General features: G+C 35.4%; 1 protein-coding gene across 17 annotated transcripts in view; it reads right to left on the reverse strand.

The window, feature by feature from the left end:
- Positions 1-27,529, reverse strand: part of nrcama (neuronal cell adhesion molecule a) — a 221,522-nt gene that overhangs the window by 11,448 nt on the left and 182,545 nt on the right. For 9 of the 17 annotated variants that reach the window (XM_051935694.1, XM_051935689.1, XM_051935677.1 and 6 more), the window contains 12 exons: positions 27,283-27,384; positions 25,119-25,316; positions 24,909-24,979; positions 13,922-14,147; positions 9,635-9,750; positions 9,243-9,447; positions 8,886-9,008; positions 7,379-7,555; positions 4,150-4,185; positions 3,528-3,593; positions 3,076-3,198; positions 1,179-1,340 (listed from right to left, as the gene is read on the reverse strand). In XM_051935694.1, coding sequence (XP_051791654.1) covers positions 1,179-1,340; positions 3,076-3,198; positions 3,528-3,593; positions 4,150-4,185; positions 7,379-7,555; positions 8,886-9,008; positions 9,243-9,447; positions 9,635-9,750; positions 13,922-14,147; positions 24,909-24,979; positions 25,119-25,316; positions 27,283-27,384 — 1,605 coding nt within the window. The remainder of the gene's footprint in view (positions 1-1,178; positions 1,341-3,075; positions 3,199-3,527; positions 3,594-4,149; positions 4,186-7,378; positions 7,556-8,885; positions 9,009-9,242; positions 9,448-9,634; positions 9,751-13,921; positions 14,148-24,908; positions 24,980-25,118; positions 25,317-27,282; positions 27,385-27,529) is intronic. The other 8 variants (XM_051935713.1, XM_028811070.2, XM_028811060.2 and 5 more) reach the window with 3 other exon arrangements.

The following is a 27,529-nucleotide window of genomic DNA, read 5'->3' on the forward strand; positions in this document are numbered from 1 at the left end:
ACAATAAACATGTAAAGAAATACCGAAAAAGCCAAAAGCATATTCTTTGATAACCACTAAGTCACTGAAGTGTTATTTGACATATACTACTTCACTGATATAGTATTAGTTATAGGTTTATATGGTCATTATTGTCACGTACACAAAGTACAAGTTATGAACAGCAAATAAAAATAACACATATATAAACCTTCTGACTAGCATATTTATTTCTTTTTATTGTACCTCTATCACAAAAAAGATTACATGTAGCACCTTCTTTCACATTAAATCTTAAATTGTGTAGAAATTTTTGTATTAGTCGGTGTGTGTATACAAAATAGGAAGCTACATAAATCTTCTCCCAGATCCTCCCTACTTTCATTTCACCACAATTTGAAGCAGCCCTCATTTATGACTATATGTTAAAAAAAAAGATGTTTTAAATAACACTTCACAGCTCCCTAATCTACTCTGTGGACATGTCACAACAGTATATTTGAGTGCAATTATTACTTAAAAGTTATGTTACTTTGATTTGATTTCTCACGGGCGGACAACTTTTCCTCCTTTCAAGGTGGTAGTCTTGATAATGAAAAAATTTTCTATTCCTATTTCTCAATAATGTTGTGGGAAAAATGAAGAAAAAGCCTTTACTTGTTGCATGCTGAACAAATGTTAATTATCCAGCAAGTTTAAAAGTGAGAAATCCTTTATCCTTTGGTCACATGTCACACTAATAAAGGCATATGGGATGTGTTGTTTAGGTTCTGGGCTATATAATGTAATATACAGTAATTAGAAAGGGCAAGTGTCACTTCTTTCGAGGCAGGCAAGCAATGCGTCAAAAATGTCTGTTACATTATTTCAAACCTTATTGTTTCAGCACAATAATATAATCTCAAACAGTTATGAAATGATAATGAATAACCTACCACACAATGGTAACATGCATTTTCAAAATATGTAGTTTGACTGTCTTCAGAGATTTCACAAAGACTAATTCTGAACTGTTTGATGGCACAAGAATATGGAAAGGTCAGTGTTAAGCATGCCAACAGTACACTATCGAGTTTTAAGGCTACTGACAGTAGTTACTCTTAAGACATGATTCACTACTCACAGGACTAGTTTTGAATGTGTAAAAATGGGACAGTTTGAGGCAGGATAAATTTTGTCGCCAGCATATGCTGCCTCACCTGGATTAGTTTTAAAAATGCCTTCTGCACTTTGTAAAACCGTTTCATCTGTAACACCCTTAGCAACAACCCGCACTTTATATTGTGTTCCTGGCACTAAGCCTTTTATCACAAAGGAGAACTGAGTGCCATTTACAAACTCTTTTTTCCAATCTTCTTCACCTAGAAGAATTTTAGGAAGAAAATCAATTCGAAAAAACACATTTGCTTAAGAAATAACAAACACAAAAGTAAGATGTAATGTTTGCATGCAGATTTACAAAGTTAGTAGATACTGATTATTATAAGGCTAAAATATTATTATATTCTACTCCATTTAAAAATAATGACTGTCAATGTAATACAAATTTTACATCCAAACAACTATAACTAAATACATGAGAGTTTTCTCAGTAACAAAAAGAAAAACTGCTAGCTGAGTAATAACTTGTTTTCCAAAGCCTGAAATAGGCACGCTATTAAAACTGGGCATATCTAAACTGTCCTGATATGAAAACGTTATTTTGGTTACTTGTATAGTTTTATACACTTCACCACATTACTGCTCTGATTTCTTTTATTTAATATTTTGATTTCTTGCAAACTATTTATATGAAGAATTTAACAATAATCCATGGATTACCCAGAATATCATGGAAATCAATAAATTAGAATGAAACAAAGCTAAGATGGATCTCCCTGTAGAATGCCACACTCAGTATCTGGAAGGCCACAAAAACTGCAAGGTTCATTTTGAATAGAACAGAGTCCAGATTTTCTTGTTATTGATATCCTTGCTTAATTAGTCAAGTATCCCCTTGTTTCAGCTTGTAGATTACAAACATATTCCTGTTTTACTTACAAAACAAAATCCTACTCTGTGTCATTAACATGTATATAACAGAAACTGTATCCATCTTTCTTTTTAAATGGCACAGCTCTTTTCAAACCAACTAATGTTTAGAAGAGATGGAGCCAATCATGTATTCTCATGTGCCCTTTATGAACATGCAGGCTGAATTAATAAAGGCAATTGCTCATGACTAAACAGCCACAGGAAGCCAAGTTAATTCCGACATGTCAGCACTGATGACAGCAAGCCATATTTTGTGATGTTTTCTATGAAAGAAAAGCACACAAGTATTTGTGCATTGACTCGTGAGGAAGGAGGAAAATATTAAATTAATTAATAAAGGAGTAAGATTAAAAATACATTTGAGTTTCTCATTGAGAGTATGCCTCAAAAGAAAATCTGCAGACTCGGTAGCACTCCAGGAACTGAGTTGACATAGTTGACATGATGTATAGTACTTATACAACAGAGCAGCTAGGCATGCTGCACTGCAAAAGATGTCGACATGGAGTAACAGTACAGAAAAGTTAACCTGTATATTTCCTCATTAATTCTCAATCTGCAGTGAAGTAAAAGTACATGAGTGCTATTATTCCTCATTAATCCATAACCATGTACTGTAGATATCTTCCTGTACTGTTACTGCTATAAACTGTCACAAAAATTTTCAAGTCCACTTTAACCCTTAGCTAAATATAAAATATCACATTGTGTTGTGATATGCAAGCTGCTTTTAATATAAGCTTCAACTACATGAAGAAGTGTTGCAGATTATCACAAATATCCACTGCAATTAACACTAACCCTTTTTACTAACAATAACCCCTTTTGTCTTCTAATGATGCCTGTTTGGTGTATGGTGTAATTTTTTTAAAATTTATGAAATGATGCATTTTTCACATTGAACAGTATTTAATGATGCTAACCAAAAATTTATTATGTCAAATATGATTAAATAAATAACAGTGTTAATGTCACGCTATGAGAGTTTCAAATTTTAATAAAAGTAATTTATTTCAACTAGTAGAGTTTATATATAAAAGGACGGGTAAAATAGATTCTTACTGTTTTCTACCATATATTCAATATAAAAGTTCTTATATGGTCCCCAATACTCCCAACTGATATTTGCAAAGTCCTCTGCAGGAGATGCATTTACGATTCCAAATTCTGGCTCAGATGGACGTACTGAGTATGCAATAAAAGAAAACACAAAATATGAAACTAGAAGTAGTTTTATATTGAAGATTTCAATCAAAACCAAAATGGATTTCACTTTCTAAATGGCTAGAAAAACTAGCAAAAGATATCAGCAAAAATATAAAAATTACACTGGCATTGAAAAATCTCACATTTGTACACTGATTTCAGATAATGCCAAAACTATATTAATTTAACAAAACTATAAAATTTACCAAACACCCATTTACAAACAAATGTCAAAAACTTTGGGCCAGATATGTTGTACTATATTGAGGCAATACAATTTCTGTATTTCACATAAGAAATCACAGTACCCTTGTGGGATGGGGGTTGGACAGTGTGCATTAGGGGGGAAGTTGCAAGAGGGAATTCTGAATGCCCTGGAAGAACATGAAAAGGAATAAGAAACACACAAGACACACAGTAAAAAGCAATTGACAGATTCACAAGCAATTGAATTTGGTTAGAGATGTGATAGAGACATAATTCATTGACACTGACAGGCATGCAAAGTTTTAAGTTTCATGCAGGTTACATATAAAGAAGTAGCAAGCTTAATAATAACTAATGGTATAGAAAAAGCCTCAGTTCCCTATGATGGAATAAACCTTTTTTTCAATGTTCTAACAGTTTACTACTGTATCTAACTAAGAAAATGCAATGACAAAATGTCGCTGAATAAAATTAATATCTTAACACAAAGATACCACTAAGAACTGGCCACAACTCTTTAAAAAGTAAGAAATGAAGTCAGTGAAATTTAGCCTATTTCATTAAAGATGTTCCCATGTTCTAACAAAATGTATATTTCCTTTGTTTACTTTTTGCTTTTAAAATATATCTAACATTACAGTACATAGTTTGGCATAACAATACTAAAACCATAATGCTTAAAAAAACATGCATTTCTTTTTTTCTCTATTTGCTTGTTTTTACCTTTGCCCGCCTCTATAGCGGGTTGATGTAACAGAGCTTTGACAAGGAAAAATGAAAACAGAAAGAAACTATGTCATTAGAATGAGGATACAACGACGACAGTCAAACACCTCATACAATAAAACATAGAAAATGGCAAATAAATTGGTTCTTGCACCGTTTTAAGCAGAAAATACTGAACTTTTATTAAAGCACGTATATTTTCAAAAAACTGTTTAAATCGACCAAAAATGATTGAAATTGTTTGTTTTGTGAATTTCTTCTTTTTTCCAAAACTCTAAAGTATAACTGTGTAGAAAGGAATTTGACTCAATGAAAAAAATGTAAAAATGAAAGAAAGGATTAACATATTAGGTTACTAAGATGTAAATGGCAACAATTGTTCTAAAAATAAAGTCATAATGGCATCCAGGACAGATTATCAAATTATAATATTCGCCAACCCAATTCAGTTGAGGGCCACATGTGGGTTGGCTAGCGCCTGTCTCAACAGCATTGGGTGCCAGTCAAAAGCTAAGAACGGGGTACTGAGGCCCATGTGCACATGTGCCCACAGAAGCCAATTAGCTAATCACACAAATTTGTAATGTGGGAGGAAAAAAACAAAAACTAATAGAGACATGGGTAGAACATGCAAACTCAACAGAAACAGAAACCAGCCCACAGGATTATAACCCAGGAAGCTGGATCAGTAAGGCACCAGCGCTAATCACTTGTCCACCATGCCACTGAAGCAGCTTAATCCACTTCAGAGTTACAGGAGATCCTATCCTGGCAGCACTGACTAACAAGGCTGGAAGCAGCCATCTACAGGTTGCCTGTCCTTCAGCAGGCCCAAATATGTACACAACTACATTCACCTTCACAAAGGGTTAGTTGGAAAACAATGAGCAAAATGATAAACAGTTCTATTTTAACTGACCATAGTGTATTCATGTCCATTTCTCATTTAAAAAAACTGAATTGATTAAGTTTATCTCATTGTAAATATAAGTATTTAAAATAACAGATCTCTCTGCTAACTTAAAGTGCATTCATAAAAAGTTTAATAAACTGCTAAGCACTGCGTCAATGTGATCATAGCGGGACTCTCTTCCCCCTTTGCAATGCAAGCCGGGTATTACTCAGCCTTCCCTGGACCAAAAAAATGAATGGCGATTATATTATTATATTATTAGTGCTTTGAAGTGCAGATGTCTGCAACACAGTATCAAAATAGTGTCAGTGTTCTTTCAAATGGTTTCCTGTGTTATTTTACTCAGATGCAAATTGTTATTTATGGTGAAAGCCTCTTGTACTTAATTCATTAGGAATTCTTTAAATAGCATCATGTTTTCCTGTGGTGACATAAAATGTTGCGAGTTATCTAAACTTCTTGCATACTAATACTCCAACTTTTATCTAACCCAAATGTTTGTGAAGATGCAGATTAAACATTTTTGAAAGAAAATGTCAGAGTTTCACGTCCACAATCAACCAGAGATTTGTTAGCAGTTTGTTCTGTTTATAATAAACTAACGAAAACTACTAGTAGCACACATAGCCAAGTCCATATTTGGGGAGTATTCATTTTAAAATCTAATATATGTTGTGTTGGTATTGTGAAACAGTGTGAAAATAAGAACTTACTCAAGTTTGATGAAGAAGATGGGTTATAAATTGTGCTGTGGGTCTATGATGAAAGGGTTTCTAAATAATAACTTTAAGAGTATCATCTTGCCTTTCATACTTCATCCACAAAACTTGAAAAACACTAATAACAACAATAACTGGTACAAACAGCCACATTCAGAAGGAAAATAACAACCACTTTAATACCAAACAGAGAGCCATACCCCAAAAATACCCTACTGTATGTATTATACCAGAATTATGTATTCTAGAAGTGGCACTACTGGTGTAAACAATCATTAAAACAAATGGGTAGACAAAATGTGCCAATACTACATGGTCATTAGGATTTTTAACTGGTTTGAATCACCTGACATCTTCATATCATATATAATACATTTTAGAGGTCAGAAGTGTCACAAAGAAGGAAAGTTTTAAAGGTTACTTTTTTCCATTCATAAGGGTATATAAACAAGATTTTAAAAAAGAACTTAAAACAGAACTCTTTGATATTTCTGAAATGTCAAATAAGTCACAAATAGCTACAAAATCGTGTTATTATTAGCGTCTGCAAGATATGTAAGGCTAGTGAAGTTTGAAAATTCCCATGGCATTGCAGGTTTTATAACATTTAAATTAAAAAAGTAGTGAAATAAATGTCAACATACTGTAAATATTTTATGAATCTATGGAAGGTACAATGCAAGAATCAATTTCATGGTAAAATGACATCTACAGATTTAAAAGATATCCTGCACTTTGATTACATATGAACCACACAAGAGAATGCCAATAATTACAACATCAATCAACATACAATATCATGAAATGACATTTAAAAATATTAAAGAGTAAATCTGCTCCCTACACATGAATCAATATCAGGCCTCTGGTTTATAAAATACATAACATTCTCAAACCTGCTTAATCCAGTTTACGTGATATACTTGTACATTATTTTGGTTATTCCTGTTCGTCCAAAAATCCAGACATATGTAAGAAAAATACTTAGCTGATGTTTTTAAGAGATTAGATTGATATTCAGTCTGCAATTCACCTAGTGCACTAAATTATGATGTCAAAAGTATTCAGAGTGATCCATAAATTAGAAACAATCTACAACTATATCTCATACTAATACTTTTCTTATTCAACAATTCATTACAAAGCATTAGGTTTGGAAATTCTAATATGGTTTACAATAAGCCATGATATTGTTCTTTTTTTCATGTAAGAAGTAATTCCATATAGGATGGGATTTCTCTGCAGATGATTATGACTATCTAACATGCAAAAACAATTGTCTTAAGGGATTTTGATGTAAAACTTTTATCCTTTAATAAAATAACATATTAAATATAATAGTGATTAGTATCACTATAGGCTTCTTATCAGTTCAGTTGCATACACTGTATATAAATTTAAAACAATAAAAAATACAAATGTACTTTATACCTAGAACAGACTGAATTACACAAACAAGTTTTTTTTTTTTTTTAATTTAACCAGTTATCTGTTGCTTTGTTTCAAAAATCATATATGTACCATTAAATGTTTAGTTGTTAACTCATTTACAAGGTGAAGAAATTATGATTCAACATAAAATTGCAGAACTTACCTTCATCCATAATAGTTACTCCTTCTTCCGTTAGGCTACTTCCTGGTCCTTTAGATGTTTGCGCATGAAAATAAAACTTATAGCGCGTACTATAGTTTAAATTTTTTAAAGTCCAACTCGTCTCATTGGCAGGGATTACAAGTTCCAGCAGAGGGCCAAGTTTGTGGGTGTTGTTGACTTTGTAATGCACGTAAAAAAAGAGAAACATTATTTTAATATGTTGCTAATAACTTAAAAATAAGCTGCATTTAATAATGATTCCCACACACAAACATAAATCTAGGAGAACAAAACAGAGCAGAATAGACAGTACATGGCACTGGAAAGACAAGGTTACAAGTATTGGTAAAACGGACATACAGTGTACTGTAAATAAACAATGTTTGGTATAACATTTTACCAACCATTATAACTTTAATGAACTATGGATTTATGGCCATGTGTTTAAAACTGAAATAAAATCAAAATGCTTTCAATCTCTCCTAACCCATTAATAGCTTTGTTTGGTGTACTTCCAGGTGGGCTTAACATGGAGAAGGACAAACAAACTGTGATTGCCTTTACTACACTATTGGCACGTAGACTTATCATGCTCAACTGGAAGAATCCTAACTCTTTAAGTCATTGGGTAACTGATGCTATATACTATTTGAAATTGGAAAAAATCAAATTCTCACTTAGAGGATCTGTGCAAAACTTTTTTAAAACCTGGCAGGATCTAATCAGTAACATTTTAGAATAAGCATTTAAATTGGGGTAAAAGGATTTTCTCCACCCTTTTTTTTCTACCCTTAAAGTTTAAGTTAAAGTCTGTCTGTTGGCCTCGCTCTTTTACTCATGGGTGGGGGTTGATTTGAACTTAGTTTTGTCAAATTTGACTTGCTTGCTATGGAATGTTACTAGCTTTTAATAAATTCAATAAAATGATAAAAAAAAATCAAAATCCTTTCTATAGGAGTAATTCATTCAGCTGACAATAGAAACATTTTCAGAACTCAGAGCCCGTGTAAATGTGTCAGATGACACATTGCATTTATAAAACAGTTTTTATTATTAATGTATATCCATCCATCCATTTCCCAACCCGCTGAATCCGAACACAGGGTCACGGGGGTCTGCTGGAGCCAATCCCAGCCAACACAGGGCACAAGGCAGGAAACAATCCTGGGCAGGGTGCCAACCCACCGCAGGACACACACAAACACACCCACACACCAAGCACACACTAGGGCCAATTTAGAATCACCAATCCACCCAACCTGCATGTCTTTGGACTGTGGGAGGAAACCGGAGCGCCCGGAGGAAACCCACGCAGGCACGGGGAGAACATGCAAACTCCACACAGGGAGGACCCGGGAATCGAACCCAGGTCCCCAGATCTCCCAACTGCGAGGCAGCAGCGCTACCCACTGCGCCACCGTGCCGCCCTATTAATGTATATTTCAAAGTAAAATGAAATACACATAGAACAAACAGTTTATTTAATTCCATTGTATGAGTCACTTACTTGCTTGATACCTCAGTGTATAGCCAGTTAAAATGCCATTACGATGTACAGGAGGGCTCCATTCTAGCGTTAAAGAATCAAGCGTTGGATCTGTAACCTTCAAAAATGCAGGAGCTCCTGGGACTGGATTAAGACAAAAATAAAATTTAAGATTACCATTTTATAATATAAAGTCTTTAATCGTTTAAATCAAATAGCTTTATAATTTATTGGAAATATTATACTTTTTTTTAATAATTTGTTTTTAAATTTGATAAGCACATATATTTGAATATTTTGCTCAGCCAAATGGCATAACTTATACTTTCAAGGTTTGTACTATATATGAGCTGTTCATATAGAGTTTTAACTCCAAACCTCCTTCAGGAGTTTCAAAGTGTTGGTCTGGGCTGGGTGGGCCATCTCCTTTGCCGTTAACAGCTCGCACATTCAGAACATAATGGCTAAAAGGTTCCAGTCCTGGCAGCTTTCCATGGGTCTTATTCTTATCGAACATCAAGGAACTTTTTCCTGTATTGCGTCTCTTACGCTTATTAAGACTTCTCTCCTTCCAATAATAAATCTAGAATGATAACAAATTAAAGGTACACTAAGAAGGCAGACACTATTTCTTGGAGAAACAATATTAATATTTCTTTTGTTATACAGACAGTATCACAACTAGCTATCTGCAATCGAGTTGATTTCAAAGAAGTTATAGCAGGGTAAAAATAAAAATTTTTACTGGTTGGCAAAATATGTTTACTTACTTTATAACCTTTAAGAATTCCTCTCACACTTTTAGCAGGTACAGCATCCCAATGAACCTCTGCAAGTGTACTGTTTTCTACATGTACACGTACATTTGTTGGAGCTACCATTGGTACTGCAAATTCAAAGGAAAAGATTAGAGATAAAATTATTAAGTAGTGCAGCCCAAGGCTAGCTGTTATGAACATGTTATTGGCTAATATTAAAATACAATCAACTTATCCTTTAATTTTTTATTGACACGATTACTATAGGAAGGAGCAACATTACTGAGAGGAAGAGCCCAGGAAAAGAAAATCCTTTATGACAACATGTGATTCATCAAGTGGTACTTTTGGGGCCAATGGCTCTCTACTGCACTTGACAATAGATGACAAAGAAAGGAGAGGAAAAAGAAAGCAGAAGTTTGTGCTTATATATAAACAACCTTAAATGTACAGTGGAACCTCGGGTCACGACCGTAATTCATTCCAAAACTCTGGTCGCAATCCGATTTGGCTGTGACCAGAAACAATTTCCCCCCATAAGATTGTACGTAAATACAATTAATCTGTTCCAGGCTGTGCGAGCTGAATGTAAATATATATTTTTTAAAGATTTTTAAGCACAAAAATAGTTAATTATACCATAGAATGCACAGTATAATAGTAAAGTATCTATCTATCTATCTATCTATCTATCTATCTATCTATCTATCTATCTATCTATCTATCTATCTATCTATCTATCTATCTATCTATCTATCTATCTATCTATCTATCTATCTATCTATCTATCTATCTATCTAAACTAAATGTAAAAACATTGAATAACACTGAGAAAACCTTGAACAGAGAAAACTAATATTGCAAGTGTTCACGCTAATAGCCTTAGGAACTGATTGCTGCAAACACTTTTTTAAAATCGTTTTAAGCACAGGGAAAAAAAAGGATAATTTGAACAAATCCGAACTTTATTTAAAAACCAACCAAAAACTACCAAGAAAGTAACATTGCAGGAGTTCACGCTAATAGCCTTACGAACAGATGACTGTAAACACTTTTCTTAATGAGTTTTAAGCACAGGGAAAAAAAGGAACATTTGAGCAAATCCAAACTTTATTTAAAAACCAACCATAAACAACTAAGAAAACTAACATTGCAGGAGTTTACGCTAATAGCCTTACGAACCAATCGCTGTAAACACTTTTTTTAATGAGTTTTAAGCACAGGGAAAAAATGAACATTTGAAAAATCTGTAATTTATACAAAAACTAACCATAAACAACCAAGAAAACTAACCTTGTATGAGTCGAGTTCTGGCATGAAGGAAGTGCTGAGGAACTGGGTGGAGAGGAGATTACAGTTTTGAGGTAAAGTCCCTCTGCGCGATGCACGTCTGACCGAGAACAATGTACTGTACAGGGAGAGACTGAACACGTGCGGAAATCATCGGCGTGCTTACGAACTGGAAGGGAAACTGGTTTGTTCATCACCCAAGTGTGTGGTCATGAACAGATGCAAAAGTTTGACTAACTTTTTGGTCATAACCTGATTTGTACGTGGTCCAAGACGTTCGTGACCTGAGGTTCCACTGTATGGTCTTTTACACTAATTTGGTGGCCTCAAATTCTATTACCTTTTTAATGATAGTATCTTTGGGATAAATACACTACCTGTGTAGCTTTGTTTGACAGACCATCAGCAGTCTACTATCAAGACAACATAATTGAATGTCAAGGACTGTAAGGGTGAAGGAGCTCAATTAAGTAAATGTGGGGCTAGACTCTGCAAGACTTTGAAGAGCGTAAACAGAAGTTTGTATTCTATATGCAAAGAAACCAGTCGTTTATGTAAGTGATAAAGACCAAGAGTGATATGTTCTGTATGCTTGGTGTAAGATAAATGTTTTAGCAGCTGAATTTTGAATAATGTCAGTGTTTGAACTGGGAGGTCGGTTAACAGGAAATTACAATAATCAAGAGAAAATGAACAAGTGTTTCAATGTCTTTCTTGTTAAGTAAAGGGCAAAGATGACCAATGCTGTATAGGTGAAAAAATGCAATTTTAGTAAGAGAAGTCATATGAGGCTCAAAGGTAAATGATAAGACTGGGAATATACTATGGTCATGAATAGTGATTAGCAAAAATAATTTGCTTGAAATTGAATTTTGCAGCAAACCTCAGTGTTTCAATTGCAAACAAATTTGCAAACTAAACCGTTTCACTTTCTGAAAGAAGTGCCTGAAGAAGGGCCCTGAGTTGCCTTGAAACCCTGCATATTGTAAACTTTTTAGTTAGCCAATATAAAGTGCCATTTTGCTTGACTTCTTGCTGTTCACACAGGAAGAGAGCTGTTTAGTTCCTGTCTGGAGGTATCTTCATGCATTTGCATATTGGAAGTGTGCATGACCTCAACTAGGATAAGGCGATTGCTATGTAATGGCAGTGTAGGCAAGCGGTTTGGCAGTGGCATCTTTTGGTGTACTGAGTTTTCCTGTGGAGAAAACACAGTAATATGCATGATTGTGCATTCTAGTGCATCTTCATGAGGAAAATATGCAGAAGGTCACGTTCTTAAAAATGTACTGCACTTCTCCACAGTAATGTATAGAAGATGCATAAATATAATTTACTTTATATGCTTTACATGGCTGAAGAAAAACATAGGTAAATATGGAAATGTGAACAAGGCATTCCACCCAAAAAACCCTTTAAACTCCAAAAAATTCTGAAATTGCCTATGAAACTTTATTATTAGTTTCTAGAATCTGTATGTGAATTAAAAGTTTCTGTTTTGCTCATAACTAATTATGAAGAGTCTGTCAAGAATTAACATGAATGTGAAAGGAGGCAGATCTTCAGCTCAAATGCTTGTCCTCATTTGAGCACGTTCCACTATTGTTCATGGGAGAATTTTTTTTTTGTAAGTGGTTTATTTAACAATATTTCAGCAAAAAATGTTTTTGGGACCTTGTAAGCATATGCCTGGATATTTGACATATAAATTATGTTACGTGAGTAACTTGTGATTTTTTTCTTGGATGTATTTATATGATTTGCTGTTGTTCAGGTTTGGTTTAAGCACAATCAGGGAATCAAATCAGAAAGTTTGTTATCTCTGTTCTCCATGAAAACATTGGATAAAATTTTTTTCTTGGCCATCATGACAAACAACATGGGGTAAGTAGAAGATATAAACGCCGCCTTTACTGTGTGGAATGTCTTTAATGTCCATGTGTATAATGAAATTCCCCAGCAGAATCATAGCGGGGCACTCAACTGAGGTAAGTGTAAGAGGTTCATTTACTTCAAGTAGAAAATTTGAAGGCATTTTAAGGACGATAAGTTAATATAATAAACAGTCAAGTAGACCAAGCAGAATTTAATGTCATGTATTCAAAGTGTGTTACATCATGAAAAATAACCTCCTTAACTCAAATTTCTGTGAAGCATAACACAAACACAAAAAATGGAATTCAATTATCTTTTTAAAAAGGATGCAAAAATATTAAATGTCATACCTTCACAGGTTTTACGGTTCATTTTTCAGTGCAGTGCAAAATGAAATCATTTGTATGCTCCTCTAGTCTAGTCTAGGAGGAGGGGATGAATAAATACTAACCTAGTGATGCCTTCCACTCAACAAATAATGCTCATCAACAACCACTTCAACAAGAACAGCATTTCTCAATAAATGAGAAAAAAAAAATCTTGGAAAACATTTACACATTCTCCTAAAAAAATAAATTATTATAGTTCAACTTTTGAAATTCTGTCCATCTTTTTTGATGACCCTTCATCTGTTTAATAATTCATATGTTTTGTATCTGAGTAGGGATATGCACAATGCTCGAATGACAACATTCATTTCTAATGCAGTTCTACTTGAAGTCAGCAGAGGGCACCGACAATATGGAAACCAAAGCATTCAAAGACAAAAAATATTTTACTCTAAGCTCAAGTTTACTGTACGGTCTACAGAGTGCAGTGAAATTATTACTTATATGTCAACAGTGAATTAAGGAATGAGTATGATATGAGTAGGGTAGATGCAATGTCTTTTTCTAATTCATGTGAAAGCACTTTGAGCATACAGAGGATGTATACAAATGAAATCTACTGTATCATAATCATCATTTCACATAAAACTTGCTATAAGGATATCTAGAGCTGGAGGTGCAGGCTCCCTCGAATATTTTCATTTTCTGGTGGCTGTACCAATTTGATCTCTTTTTGGGGTGTCTTATCAGTTATTTTACTTTTTACATGTTTGCAAAAACATTCTTTTAAAGAAAACATACTCACAGTCTTCTCCTGAATGTCCCACATGAATTAATGGCTCAGGTCCGGGTCCAAAGTCATTTATCGTTTGCACATAAAATTCATATGGAACAAAGGTTGGTGTTGCAGAAACAATGTACTTAGAAACATTTGCAACTTTTATTGTTGTAAATTCTTCATTCACATCTTTTTGCCTCCAGCTAACTTTGTACTGAAGTCCTGGGCCATTTGACTGTATACCTGTTAAGGGCTGTAAAAACAGTGAATAAATCTGTGCAGTTAAAACGTGATACTGAATCAGCTCACTAGAGCATCTAAGTCAGGTCTAACACATTTCTGTCGTTGAACTGACACGTATCATTGGATCCCAGAATATATAAACCACTGGAATATATTCCAACAGTTTTACTGCTTTGCTAATTACTGAATTACTATTTTTCTAGCAAAACCTTGATGAACAATTTCAATTACTAAATGCAATTCAGGAATCAATGCTTTTTTGATGACATATTAAAGAAATCTGCAAAAAACAAGCGAAAGCACTATTAATTTATACAATCTATATATGTACTAATAATTTTTCAGACTTGCATATTCCAAAAGAGGATATGGGGGTCCAGAGCCTATACTGGCTACTCTGTGTGGGAGGAACACAATTAGGCTGGTGCATCACAGAGCACACTTATGTATACAAACTAACACTAACTCATACCAGGGAAGAGTACATGCATCATACACTCAACATTAGACTGAATACAATGTGCACTTTGCTCTATAAATGTTGTGAATATAGCCTACGTGGAGCTGAGTAAAAGATCTAAATATGAGTATGGCTTATAGTAGTCTTAAAAAGGTAGAGGTGTTTGTTTGTTTTGTACTGCTTTGAATATAAAATGGACTACTGTAAAAATCTACTGACAGTTTCACATTTTTGGAGCAGAATTGGGGCTTAACAGTAGGTATTGGCCATATCCCGTTTTTACAATTCATCTATAATAATAAAAGGCAAAGCCCTCACTGACTGACTCACTCACTCACTGACTCACTCATCACTAATTCTCCAACTTCCCGTGTAGGTGGAAGGCTGAAATTTGGCAGGCTCATTCCTTACAGCTTACTTACAAAAGTTAGGCAGGTTTCATTTCGAAATTCAAAGTGTAATGGTCATAACTGGAACATATTTTTTGTCCATACACTGTAATGGAGGAGGCGGAGTCACGTATCGCGTCATCACGCCTCCTACGTAATCACGTGAACTAAAAACAAGGAAGACATTTACAGCACGAGTCACACGCGGGAACGAAGGTAAATGACGTTAATTTTTCACTGTCTTTTAATACTGTGTAAGCATACATATTAACACATGTGCAATTAAACGTGTGCATTTACGGGGTGATTTCTCAGGCTTAAAAGCTCACCTTTTATCAAACGCGGGAAGAAAGGTAACTGACGTTGTTCACTGTCTTTTAATACTGTGTAACCATACATATTAACACATGTCCAATTAAACGTGTGCATTTACGGGGTGATTTCTCAGGCTTAAAAGCTCGCCTTTTACTAAAAAGGTAAATGCAAAACTATTTTCAATCAGTTTATTGAAACGCTCCCGTTAAGGATTGCAATAACATATTCGCGAGATAAAAGAACGAAGTAGGGGGAAATGGAGGAACAGCCGCAAACAGCGAAGAGCAAAAAATTAATTAAACAATTGAGAACGGAGCGAGTTAAGCATACAAGCATGTTCATAAGGGAAACAAAACACGGTGTAAAACGTAAGTTTCAATTAAGTTTATAGAAACGCTCCCGCTGCGGATTGCAATAACATATTCGCGAGATAAAAGTTTAATGAGAAGACACAAGGTATAAACTAACCACACGCTGTGGCGCAACGTTAGGGGCAACAGTTTCAACCAATCAGTTTATTGAAACGCTCCCGTTAAGGATTGCAATAACATATTCGCGAGATAAAAGAACGAAGTAGGGGGAAATGGAGGAACAGCCGCAAACAGCGAAGAGCAAAAAATTAATTAAACAATTGAGAACGGAGCGAGTTAAGCATACAAGCATGTTCATAAGGGAAACAAAGCACGGTGTAAAACGTAAGTTTCAATTAACTTTATAGAAACGCTCCCGCTGCGGATTGCAATAACATATTCGCGAGATAAAAGTTTAATGAGAAGACACGAGGTATAAACGAACCACACGCCGTGGCGCAACGTTAGGGGCAACAGTTTCAACCATTCTATGATCTGCTTCTCGCAACTGAAAGACGGCACATGGCGGATGTTAGCCGACTTGCTGACCGCAACGTTAGGGGCTTCAACTATGGCGCTGACGCCACATCTCAGTGCCAACACTTTGCAGACTGTACTTAAAAGACACGCCCTCCTCACTGGACAGTTAAAAACACCAATCAAACTAATGATGACATCAAGTATTACCCAATCCAAAGTAGGAAAGGAGGCATCTTCATAAAATGCGTGTGGGATGATTTGCATGAGACGCTGCTTTAAAAAAAAAATGATAAAAAAAAAACGGGATAAATCCCGTCCAGTATTGATTCAAAACGGGACGCGCAATTTCATTCTCAAACGCGGCACGATTCTGTATTTTAAAGGACGGGTGGCAACCCTACAGTGCCAGGTAACCACCCATACAATCAGATTGTGATTCAGACTAGGAATGCAATGAATGTAATTACCCCGATCTACATACAAGGCGAAAGTCTTGCAACATTCAAAGATGATGGTTTGGGATAAGTACACCATACAACATAAAAGAGCTTATGAAGCCTTGAACCGAAAAAAGCAAGATCTCAGAGATCGTAAAAAAATAAATAGGAGGTAATGTCGTTTTATTCGCTGTAGATTTTAGTCAAACATTACCAGTTATTCCACGAGGGAGACCAGCAGATGAACTCAACGCGTGTTTAAAATCCATGCTTCTCCCACGCTCGGTTATATGTCGCGTGTTCTCGGGTAGGTGCACCAAAAAATTTATACATTTAAGCATGTAATGGGCAAACAAAAAATGAGGTATACCCGAAGGCACTGCAGTAGTACTTCATGTAACTTTACTTCTTAAATGTTAATGTTTTACTGTTTAATAATTTATACGCTTCTTATATGTTGTTCAAATTCTTTTATCAAAATAACACTGACAGCGCAATGCACGATAACATGGAGTGAATACACCATACGCATCCGCCCACGGCTGCCCTGCTGTGCGCAGATAGGAGTTGATTCTACAATAAAATAAAATAAAGATAAAAAGAGTAAAACAATCATCACCCATAAAGCGTGTGTGTGTGTATATATGTGTATATATATATCTGTTGATATGTGGATGTGTATATGTATATATATATATATATATGTAGATATGTATATATATGTGTATATGTATATGTATATATATGTTTATATGTGTGTGTGTGTATTTTATATATATAAAACACAGCAACACTCATAACAATGACAACACAATTACATTGACAATCATGTTACGTTATTTTTAAAATGTTTCCTTTTTTTTTCATTCCCTCTTTAACACACTACTTCTCCGCTGCGAAGCGCGGGTATTTTGCTAGTATGTATATATATGTTTATGTGGATGTGTATATACGTATGTATATGTACATATGTGTATATGTAGATATGTATATATATATGTATATATATGTTTATGTGTGTGTGTGTGCATATTATATATATAAAAGACAGCAACACTCATAACATATATATATAATATATGTATATATATATATATATATATATAATATATGTATATATATATATATATATATAATATATGTGTATATATATATATATATAATATATATATATATATAATATATGTGTATATGTATGTATATATATATATATATATATATATGACAGCAACACTCATAACAATGACAACACAATTACATTGACAATCATGTTACGTTATTTTTAAAATGTTTCCTTTACTTTTTCATAACCTCTTTAACACACTACTTCTCCGCTGCGAAGCGCGGGTATTTTGCTAGTGTACTAATAATTGAAGAAATAAGTGGTGGAAGTTAATGCCGGCTGGAGACCCTGGATCTTTTAGGGTATAGCCTAGTACCCTCTAATCACCACTGCAAATCCACTTAGTAATTATTACAAGATGTGGAAGACAATTGACAAAACTCTACAGTGCCAAAATACTTTCTTTCATCTATCTAGTTTTAACTTTAGTCATCACTTTCTATCAAGTCTCTGCTCTCAAATATTGTAGTCTTCCAGAAACCACCAAGCACATGCAACAAGTAGCCACCTGTCTAGGTTTCTGAAATCCTAAGATTATGAGAAAAACCATTTTCTAAAACAAAATTATATATGATGAATAAAGTTGGAGCTATCCTATTCAATTCTGTCACAGGTAACTCTGCACATATGGAACATGACAGATAACATTATCGTCTTTAGATTACAAAAGGGTTTTGATATGGGAACTCTCTCAAGATATGTTAATAAAGTACAGTGACAGAAATGATTAATACATACTTTTCATATGTCACACAGTACATTAGTACTTTATATGTTTGATAGCGTAGTTGCAGAGTGGTTAGCACCACTGATTTATAGCTTCAGGAAACCTGAGATCATACTGTATCCAGGTTTGGCCATTGACTATATGAAGCATACATGTTCTGCTCTTGTCTGTGTCGATTTTCTGTAAACATTCTAGTTCTTTCAATATCTCAAAGATGTACAGAATGTGTTAATACTACCTGAGTGTGTGCGAGTGACTCCAAACGTATACTGGTGCCTTATCTAAGGTTGTAATGGAAAAAACATGTCTAAAAATGCATTGACTGATGCTTAAATATTACCAGGTCTTAAGGGTAATGAATAAATGTGGAAGTTTCATAACATCACCCTTTAATAGACAAAGTGAATGACACATTTAAATTTAGTGTTTTAGTTTGAAAACATGGAGGTGTATTACATAAATCTTTGATGAGATTAACAGAAGCGTTAACATTTTAGCTCCAAGCAAATGCATACAAATGTTCAGCACAGATTCACTCCTAATTAATACAAACACAGATGATTATTCATTTGAGAGATATTTTGTTTAAATTACAGAAAATCTGCAGACTCTAATTTCATTAAGGGCCTATTTCTTTGTCAGAAAATTATGCATGATGAAATCTTACCAGCAGTTAAAGCAGCTGTTGGATTCTTCAGTGATATTTATGGATTTAATTACTGCCATTTTGGTTTAAATAGTGCTTTTTGTAGTGATAAAGTATTTACAAGTATTTTCTTTTCTATACTGGTAGGTTGATCTGATTTGTTTCATCATATATATATATATATATATATATATATATATATATATATATATATATATATATACAGTGGTGTGAAAAACTATTTGCCCCCTTCCTGATTTCTTATTCTTTTGCATGTTTGTCACACAAAATGTTTCTGATCATCAAACACATTTAACCATTAGTCAAATATAACACAAGTAAACACAAAATGCAGTTTGTAAATGGTGGTTTTTATTATTTAGGGAGAAAAAAAAATCCAAACCTACATGGCCCTGTGTGAAAAAATAATTGCCCCCTGAACCTAATAACTGGTTGGGCCACCCTTAGCAGCAATAACTGCAATCAAGCGTTTGCGATAACTTGCAATGAGTCTTTTACAGCGCTCTGGAGGAATTTTGGCCCACTCATCTTTGCAAAATTGTTGTAATTCAGCTTTATTTGAGGGTTTTCTAGCATGAACCGCCTTTTTAAGGTCATGCCATAGCATCTCAATTGGATTCAGGTCAGGACTTTGACTAGGCCACTCCAAAGTCTTCATTTTGTTTTTCTTCAGCCATTCAGAGGTGGATTTGCTGGTGTGTTTTGGGTCATTGTCCTGTTGCAGCACCCAAGATCGCTTCAGCTTGAGTTGACGAACAGATGGCCGGACATTCTCCTTCAGGATTTTTTGGTAGACAGTAGAATTCATGGTTCCATCTATCACAGCAAGCCTTCCAGGTCCTGAAGCAGCAAAACAACCCCAGACCATCACACTACCACCACCATATTTTACTGTTGGTATGATGTTCTTTTTCTGAAATGCTGTGTTCCTTTTATGCCAGATGTAACGGGACATTTGCCTTCCAAAAAGTTCAACTTTTGACTCATCAGTCCACAAGGTATTTTCCCAAAAGTCTTGGCAATCATTGAGATGTTTCTTAGCAAAATTGAGACGAGATGTTCTTTTTGCTTAACAGTGGTTTGCGTCTTGGAAATCTGCCATGCAGGCCGTTTTTTCCCAGTCTCTTTCTTATGGTGGAGTCGTGAACACTGACCTTAATTGAGGCAAGTGAGGCCTGCAGTTCTTTAGACGTTGTCCTGGGGTCTTTTGTGATCTCTCGGATGAGTCATCTCTGCGCTCTTGGGGTAAATTTGGTCGGCCGGCCACTCCTGGGAAGGTTCACCACTATTCCATGTTTTTGCCATTTGTGGATAATGGCTCTCACTGTGGTTCGCTGGAGTCCCAAAGCTTTAGAAATGGCTTTATAACCTTTACCAGACTGATAGATCTCAATTACTTCTGTTCTCATTTGTTCCTGAATTTCTTTGGATCTTGGCATGATGTCTAGCTTTTGAGGTGCTTTTGGTCTACTTCTCTGTGTCAGGCAGCTCCTATTTAAGTGATTTCTTGATTGAAACAGGTGTGGCAGTAATCAGGCCTGGGGGTGGCTACGGAAATTGAACTCAGGTGTGATACACCACAGTTAGGTTATTTTTTAACAAGGGGGCAATTACTTTTTCACACAGGGCCATGTAGGTTTGGATTTTTTTTCTCCCTAAATAATAAAAACCATAATTTAAAAACTGCATTTTGTGTTTACTTGTGTTATATTTGACTAATGGTTAAATGTGTTTGATGATCAGAAACATTTTGTGTGACAAACATGCAAAAGAATAAGAAATCAGGAAGGGGGCAAATAGTTTTTCACACCACTGTATATATATATATATACTAGCCATGTGCGCCCAACTACGTTGCGCGTGTTAAAGTTGCCTGTGAAGGGCTCCCTGTTTAAACGCGGCTGCCAGTTGTGAACTGGGCCCTTCATCGCACAGCATTATGATTTTTTATAAGGGAAACAAAATTACAAAACAAAACCCTTGGACATTGATTCGATAGGAGCGGGCTACTCGGAATCACTGTCCGAATAGTAATTATGTGGTGGTGTAGGAGCATTTCTGCTTCTCTCCGTTCACAGTCTATCTCATTTTCACGACACTGTCGTTTCCTCTCACGATCTCTTCTCAACCTTTCTTCTCTCTCCTCATCAAGTTCGTTTCTTTTCATTTTAATTTTTTGTACTCAAGGTACGATTGCTACTCAAGGTAGTCGACACCAGCTCTAAACACAAAGAGTGGTATCGACAGTGTTTGTAAACAAAAGTAACAACCAAGGCAGTGTCAGGGGAACATGAATTCATGGACAAACAAAGATCAAGATCCAAATGAAGATTATACAGTATATAAAGATTAGTTAATTTAAAGCACAACAATTTTGTGTTTTGAGGTGTGACTGGAGTACTACAGTCTTCAGTACTATAAGCCTGGAGGAGATTCTTAATGCAATGCCTATGTTTTAGCTGTCTCTCTACTGCCATCTAGTGCTTCTTCTTCTAATTCATTCGCGGACAAACAAAGATCAAGATCCAAATGAAGATTATATATATATATATATATATATATATATATATATATATATATATATATATATATATATATAGTAACTGAGTCCCAAGCCCTTGACACAACTGCACAGGCAACAGTACCAGGTTCAAATCAGTCCTTTTATTAAACAGAAAATACCTCTGTAGGCTTCTTTTCCAATAAAACATGTTTTTCCTTATTTTCCTTTTCCATTCCTTCCTTTTTAAACCTGGTGCCCAAACCATTGTCTCCAGGCCAGGCAGAACCAATATGGAACAGGAGAGTTATCACTTGACAGGTAACCCTGGCAACACTCACAGAACACAACAGTGCAGTCCTATTGTAGCAAAAAGTTTACTTGTGCCAAGAGTAATTTGTGAAATTTATTTCACATAGTCATGCAATTCAGCTGCGAGAGAGAGACTGCCAGGGAGATTGACAAATGACAGCTATAAGTCAGGTAATGGAGACAGGTAGAAAACATGTGAAGGACACAAGCAGATTATTTTAAAAGGTACTGATGTCTGCTTGACCACTATGGTTAAAAAAAAAACAGAGTCTGTGGAGGTATTAATAACCAGCCAGTTGTTCAGCTAGTTGCCCACATCTCACAAGAATTCTGTGAATATGTAATTATGTGAGTGGTTATAATGACAAGGATCCAGCACAATGTCAGAAGTGTCTCACTATGCTGTCAACATTCCTCACTGGATGGGACATCTGTGTGTCAGCATTTTTAAACTTGGCTGGGATGTCCCTTTGCTTCTCTCCGGCCTGAATATGTATGTATACAGGATTATGCATTATATTCTGGGAATGAATGTTATCTTTTAAAGTAAGTTAAATACATATACAGGTATCTCTTTTTGTACCATATTTCTCCCTCTTGTAATTATTTTCCGCCATTGGTACAAAAGGGATAGTATTGGTTCTAGTTAATTCTGCATCAAGAAACGCATTCCAGGGGAGAAAGAGCGCCCCCTGCTGGATACACCTATGGAACCACACTTCCCATGCTACACTGTGGGGCGTCCAAACAGGGGCTTGCCAAAGGTGATACTGCCATTCAGTGTACTGAGGAATGACCTGAGCAAGAGAGACAGTCTCCCACAGTCCCACATTTCTTCTGGCCTCCAGACAAGTAAGTGCTTCTGTATCCAGGTCATCCATCCACTATGCTGGTGTCCCAGCCAGGTAAGGGGTCCTCTATCCCTTGCTCCCAGGATGCCAGTCCCACTGCACCAGTGGGCAAATGGCAACCTCAAATCTGGGAAAGGGAACTAGGTCCATCCAGCCCCGACCAGCCACAACATTAAAACCATTGATAGGTGAACTGAACAGCATTAATTATCCTGTTACAATGGCACCTGTCAAGTGGTGGGATATATTAGGCAACAAGTGTACAGTCAGTTCTTGAAGGTGATGTGGTGGAAGCAGGAAAAATGGGACAAATTGTTATACTCTAGCATTTCTAAAAAAGGCAGGTTTTGTAGGGTGATCCCAGTATGCAGTGGTTAGTACCTACCAAACGTGGTTCAAGGAAGGGCAACCATTGAACCGGCAACAGGTTATGGGCATCCAAGGCTCATTGATGTGCATGGAAGGCTGATCTGTCTAGTCTGATCCCACAGAATTGCTGAAAAAAATTAATGCTGACCATGACAGAAAGGTGTCAGAGCACATAGTGCATCGCAGCTTGCTGTGTATGGGGCTGTGTAACAGCAGACCAGTCAGAATGCCCTTGCAGTCCTCTGTCCACTGCCAAAAGCACCTATAATGGGCATGTGCATCTCAGAAGTGGACCATGGTGCAATGGAAGAAGGTGTCCTGGTCAGATGAATCACATTTTTTTAGATCATGTGGATGACCAGGTGTGCATGTGTATTTACATGGGCAAAAGATGGCAACAGGATGCGCTATGCGAAGAAGGGAAGCCTGCGGAGGCAGTGTGATGCTCCACAAAACAAGGCCTGTTTTGGTGGCATGAGGAAGACCTACACAGTATTAGGCAGGACCTGGTTTTGTACTCAAAACAGCCTCAGTTATTCATGGCACAATATGTTGGAAACATTCCTTTGAGATTCTGGTCAATATTGACATAACTGCATCACATAATTTCAGCAGATTTGCCAGCTGTGCATTTATGTTGCCAATCTCCCATTCTACCATATCACATTCATTATTTATTTATTTATATAAATTTATATTTATACACACACAAACATACAGTGAGTTTATAGATTTTGCTATTTAAATCCCTACCCTGAAACTATAGCCAGCTGGCTTTTTCTCTGTGTTGTCTCATAGACCCTGCTTATCACATTTTTGGTATGGAACAAACCATTCACATAAGTGAAAACTTCAAGAACCTGTCGGACATTAAGTAAATGGTTTTATTGGGAAAATACAAGATAATGACAAATAATAGAATTTTTAAAGCTCTTTTTTTTCCTCTTTTGGAGGTTGACACAGCCACCCTCATGAAACTTATTATAAAAAGCTAATGTAGATATACTGTTGAAAGGATGTGGAATCATGATTAGATATTGTTTCCTGAGCTGTTTCTGTCTCCCTATTTAACTGAGAGGGGTCCAGGAATAAATATTATTAATCATTCTGAGAGTAAATATGGTGTGATCACAAAAAGAAGCTTGCAAAGTTTTGTTTTTGTGCTTTAATCAGTCCTTTGAAAACTTTCAATTCTGTATCCATGTCCTCAGTTAACAGAACTTTCCAAAATTTTTGCATGTACCACTTTACATCACTTCTATTACAGACCAAACAACTATGGCACAGATCACACGTGAGGGGACATGGTTGAAAGTTTCAAAGAATACTTTATGCTTTTATATTGTATATTTGTGAGCTATATTGTAATGATAATCAATTGTTTATGGTTTTAAAAGCTGCATATCTCCAGTCAAATTTTGCTTGTCTCTTTCTAGTTAATTACATAAACTGAACTGACGGCTGGCGCTAGGAGAGCTCATTGACTTGAACCAGTTCTAATAGTAATGAGCAATTTAGGATTTTAATTACTTTTCATGAGTTAATATGTTTAAGTTTATATCAGAAAGAAGTTGAAAAAACAATCTACAGTATAACAGACTGATTCTAATCATTACTTCTTTTCATAAACTATAACATTAGCCATTTTTACTATTGTTATCAGGTATTAATTTAATATAAGAACACTAAACATAATGCAAATTTTGTACATCTAAAGGACATTTCCAGACCCATCCCATCTTTTGCAGTTTGCCATTTATCAATTAATGGTGATTTTAGTAACTCACTTACCTCCCATGTTATGACAAAATTGTCAGGTTCAGATCCTGCTCCTTTCACAATTATAGGATTTTCATCTGGTGCTGTAAAGAGAGTTTTTTTTTTATAATTTTCGCCATGTCAATATATATAACATGGTGTTACTTTATTCTGAAATGACAGTGTAGACACATAGTAACAAAAAATTTGAAGCAAATATTGTTCAAAGAATAATTTCCTTACCAGCTCCAGGTGTCTGATATTGTCGTGATGGACTACTGGGCTGGCTCCTTCCTACTTTATTGACTGAAATAACGCGGAATGAATACCAGACGAATGGAGAAAGTTTCAAATGAGCTGTAGTCTTTTGTCCAGGCACTTCTGTTAGGTTGTGCCAAACATCAGGGTCATGAAGTCCATCTTCATACTCAATTATAAATTCTGTAAAAAAAATATAGTGTAGTTTTTAAGGTATTATTAATACTGTAAATAAGTTAGAGATCTACATAAATAAAGTCAGATAAAATTACAGTTTCAGGCCCACTTTGCTATTTGCATCAGCTTTCCTCCCACACCTCAAATACATGCATTGCTGACTGTAAATTCTCCCAGTATAAATGAATAGGAATGTGGATCTGGCTGTGGCCAGTTATGGGCTTGCATAACAACCAGATTAATTTCAGCTTTGCATCCCATAATGCTAAAATAGAATCTGGTACTCTCTGTTTCTTAATTAGATTACATGGGTCTGAAAATAGAGGGATGGATGGATGGATGGCTAATCCCCTCCACTATCTGTATAAGAATTATTCTACTGTTCCAAAGACAAGGCAGAACTCATATTGTTCCATCTCTATTTGAGGCTACAGAATGTAATCCTTCAGTAAATGAAACACACCTTAACCACACTGCCGTTAACTCCGAGCGTGACATGGACTTGGGAATTATATGTAGTTACAGTTAAACACGAGTCAGACTTGGGGTGATGTGCAAGGATCCACTTTACAGTATTAAGCTCAAAATAATGCTCAGGACAGTATTCTGCTTCCATCTAGGGGATAAAATAATATTATGCTGCAAAAAATGATGAATATTTCTGTGTTTTGCCACTCTAATGTAACTCATCAATGTTCTTGAGTGGAACACAGCCTTCAACCAAAACACAATGGAGTGTAAACAAGAAGCTGTAAAGCTAATTTTAGAACAAACTGAAACTTATAGTGATGACAATATACTGTGGTGCAAGTTGGTGTGTGGCAAAGAAGCAGAATGATTGTAATCAAGTGGAAGGCAATGAAAGACGTTAGCCTCTTACAATAATAAAAGGGGTGAATCGATCATGTCCTCTTATGATCAAGCTACAGAAAAAAATATTATAAGAAAAGTGTGCAAAGGAACACACTTCTACGGTCCCGATTGTAACAATAGACTGTGTGTTGGTGACTTTGTCAAAACATTTCACACAAAGAAAGTGTACTAAATCTGCATTAATACAGCAATGAACTACTCAACATGCCTTTCCTACTGTACTTATACTGGCATTTTGATATTTACACGTTTCTATTACATGTACTAAAATTTTTCTTGTTGAAAATAAAATCAGCATTTTTGACTCATTTTTCTGGGGGTAAACATAATGCAAAGTAGGCTATAGGTAGAGACAGACTGGCTGATTAGGGTGGAGTTCTTCAAGTTTATAAAGGGTGGCAAAAGAGTGTCTGATGCTTTCTGCATTTTTGAACTTCAGGAGACACTCTTCCAAAGGCAATAGAAAAAATATGCTACACATTTCCGGAATATATTCACTATCAATGCGTATGTTTTACAGTAGATCCCTCCAATGGTAATCAAATAACAGCTTGATATCTTTCTATTTCTAGAATACAGGGCTTCAGATCAAAAGACACAAGAATAAGGACAGTTATTAACCATGGTATTCTGGCACCGTGTACTACATTGTGGTCGAACATGATATTTCTTATGAACAATCCATGATCAGAAATCCAATAACAAGTCACAAATCATATTCATTAGGCTGGCCGATCCTCCCCATCAAGCCTGTTCAAATATCTCCATCATTACCAGATGTGAACACTGAAATCTTCCAGTAAGGCTTCTTAATCAAAGGCGTATCCTTTTGAGCAACCACATTCACTCAAGTATGAAATTACAAAAATGAACTCTGTCATTAAAGGCAGGAAATCTCCCTACTACTGTCATGTACCATATAGAAGAATATGCTTTTTAAACAATTGCTGTTAATTGTACTCTGTTTAATCTGAAATGCTCTAATTAATTTAATACATAGAAAAAGCATGTTTTCATGAATATTTATATTTAAAATGTCTATGTATATACTGTATGACATTTCACAGATTCAAGTTATTTATTAGAACACAAAACTTACTTTCAATTGGACTGTTGTTGTCATCTCCTGGTGTCCATGTAAGCTGGATACTTCTTTCGTGTTCATCAGTCAGTTCCAGATCACTAGGAGGATCAGGATAATCTGCAAGTCATAACACATGCTCATTAAGAAATACATTAACAACTTCTACTCACACTATTAAACTATTACAGTATGTACATGTATATACATACTGTATTTATTGGTGGAGTGGAAGTAAAAAAAAATGGTCATCAAAGGCATACTT

The sequence above is a fragment of the Erpetoichthys calabaricus genome, chromosome 1 (assembly GCF_900747795.2).
Source record: "Erpetoichthys calabaricus chromosome 1, fErpCal1.3, whole genome shotgun sequence".
Taxonomy (NCBI): Eukaryota; Metazoa; Chordata; class Cladistia; order Polypteriformes; family Polypteridae; genus Erpetoichthys; species Erpetoichthys calabaricus.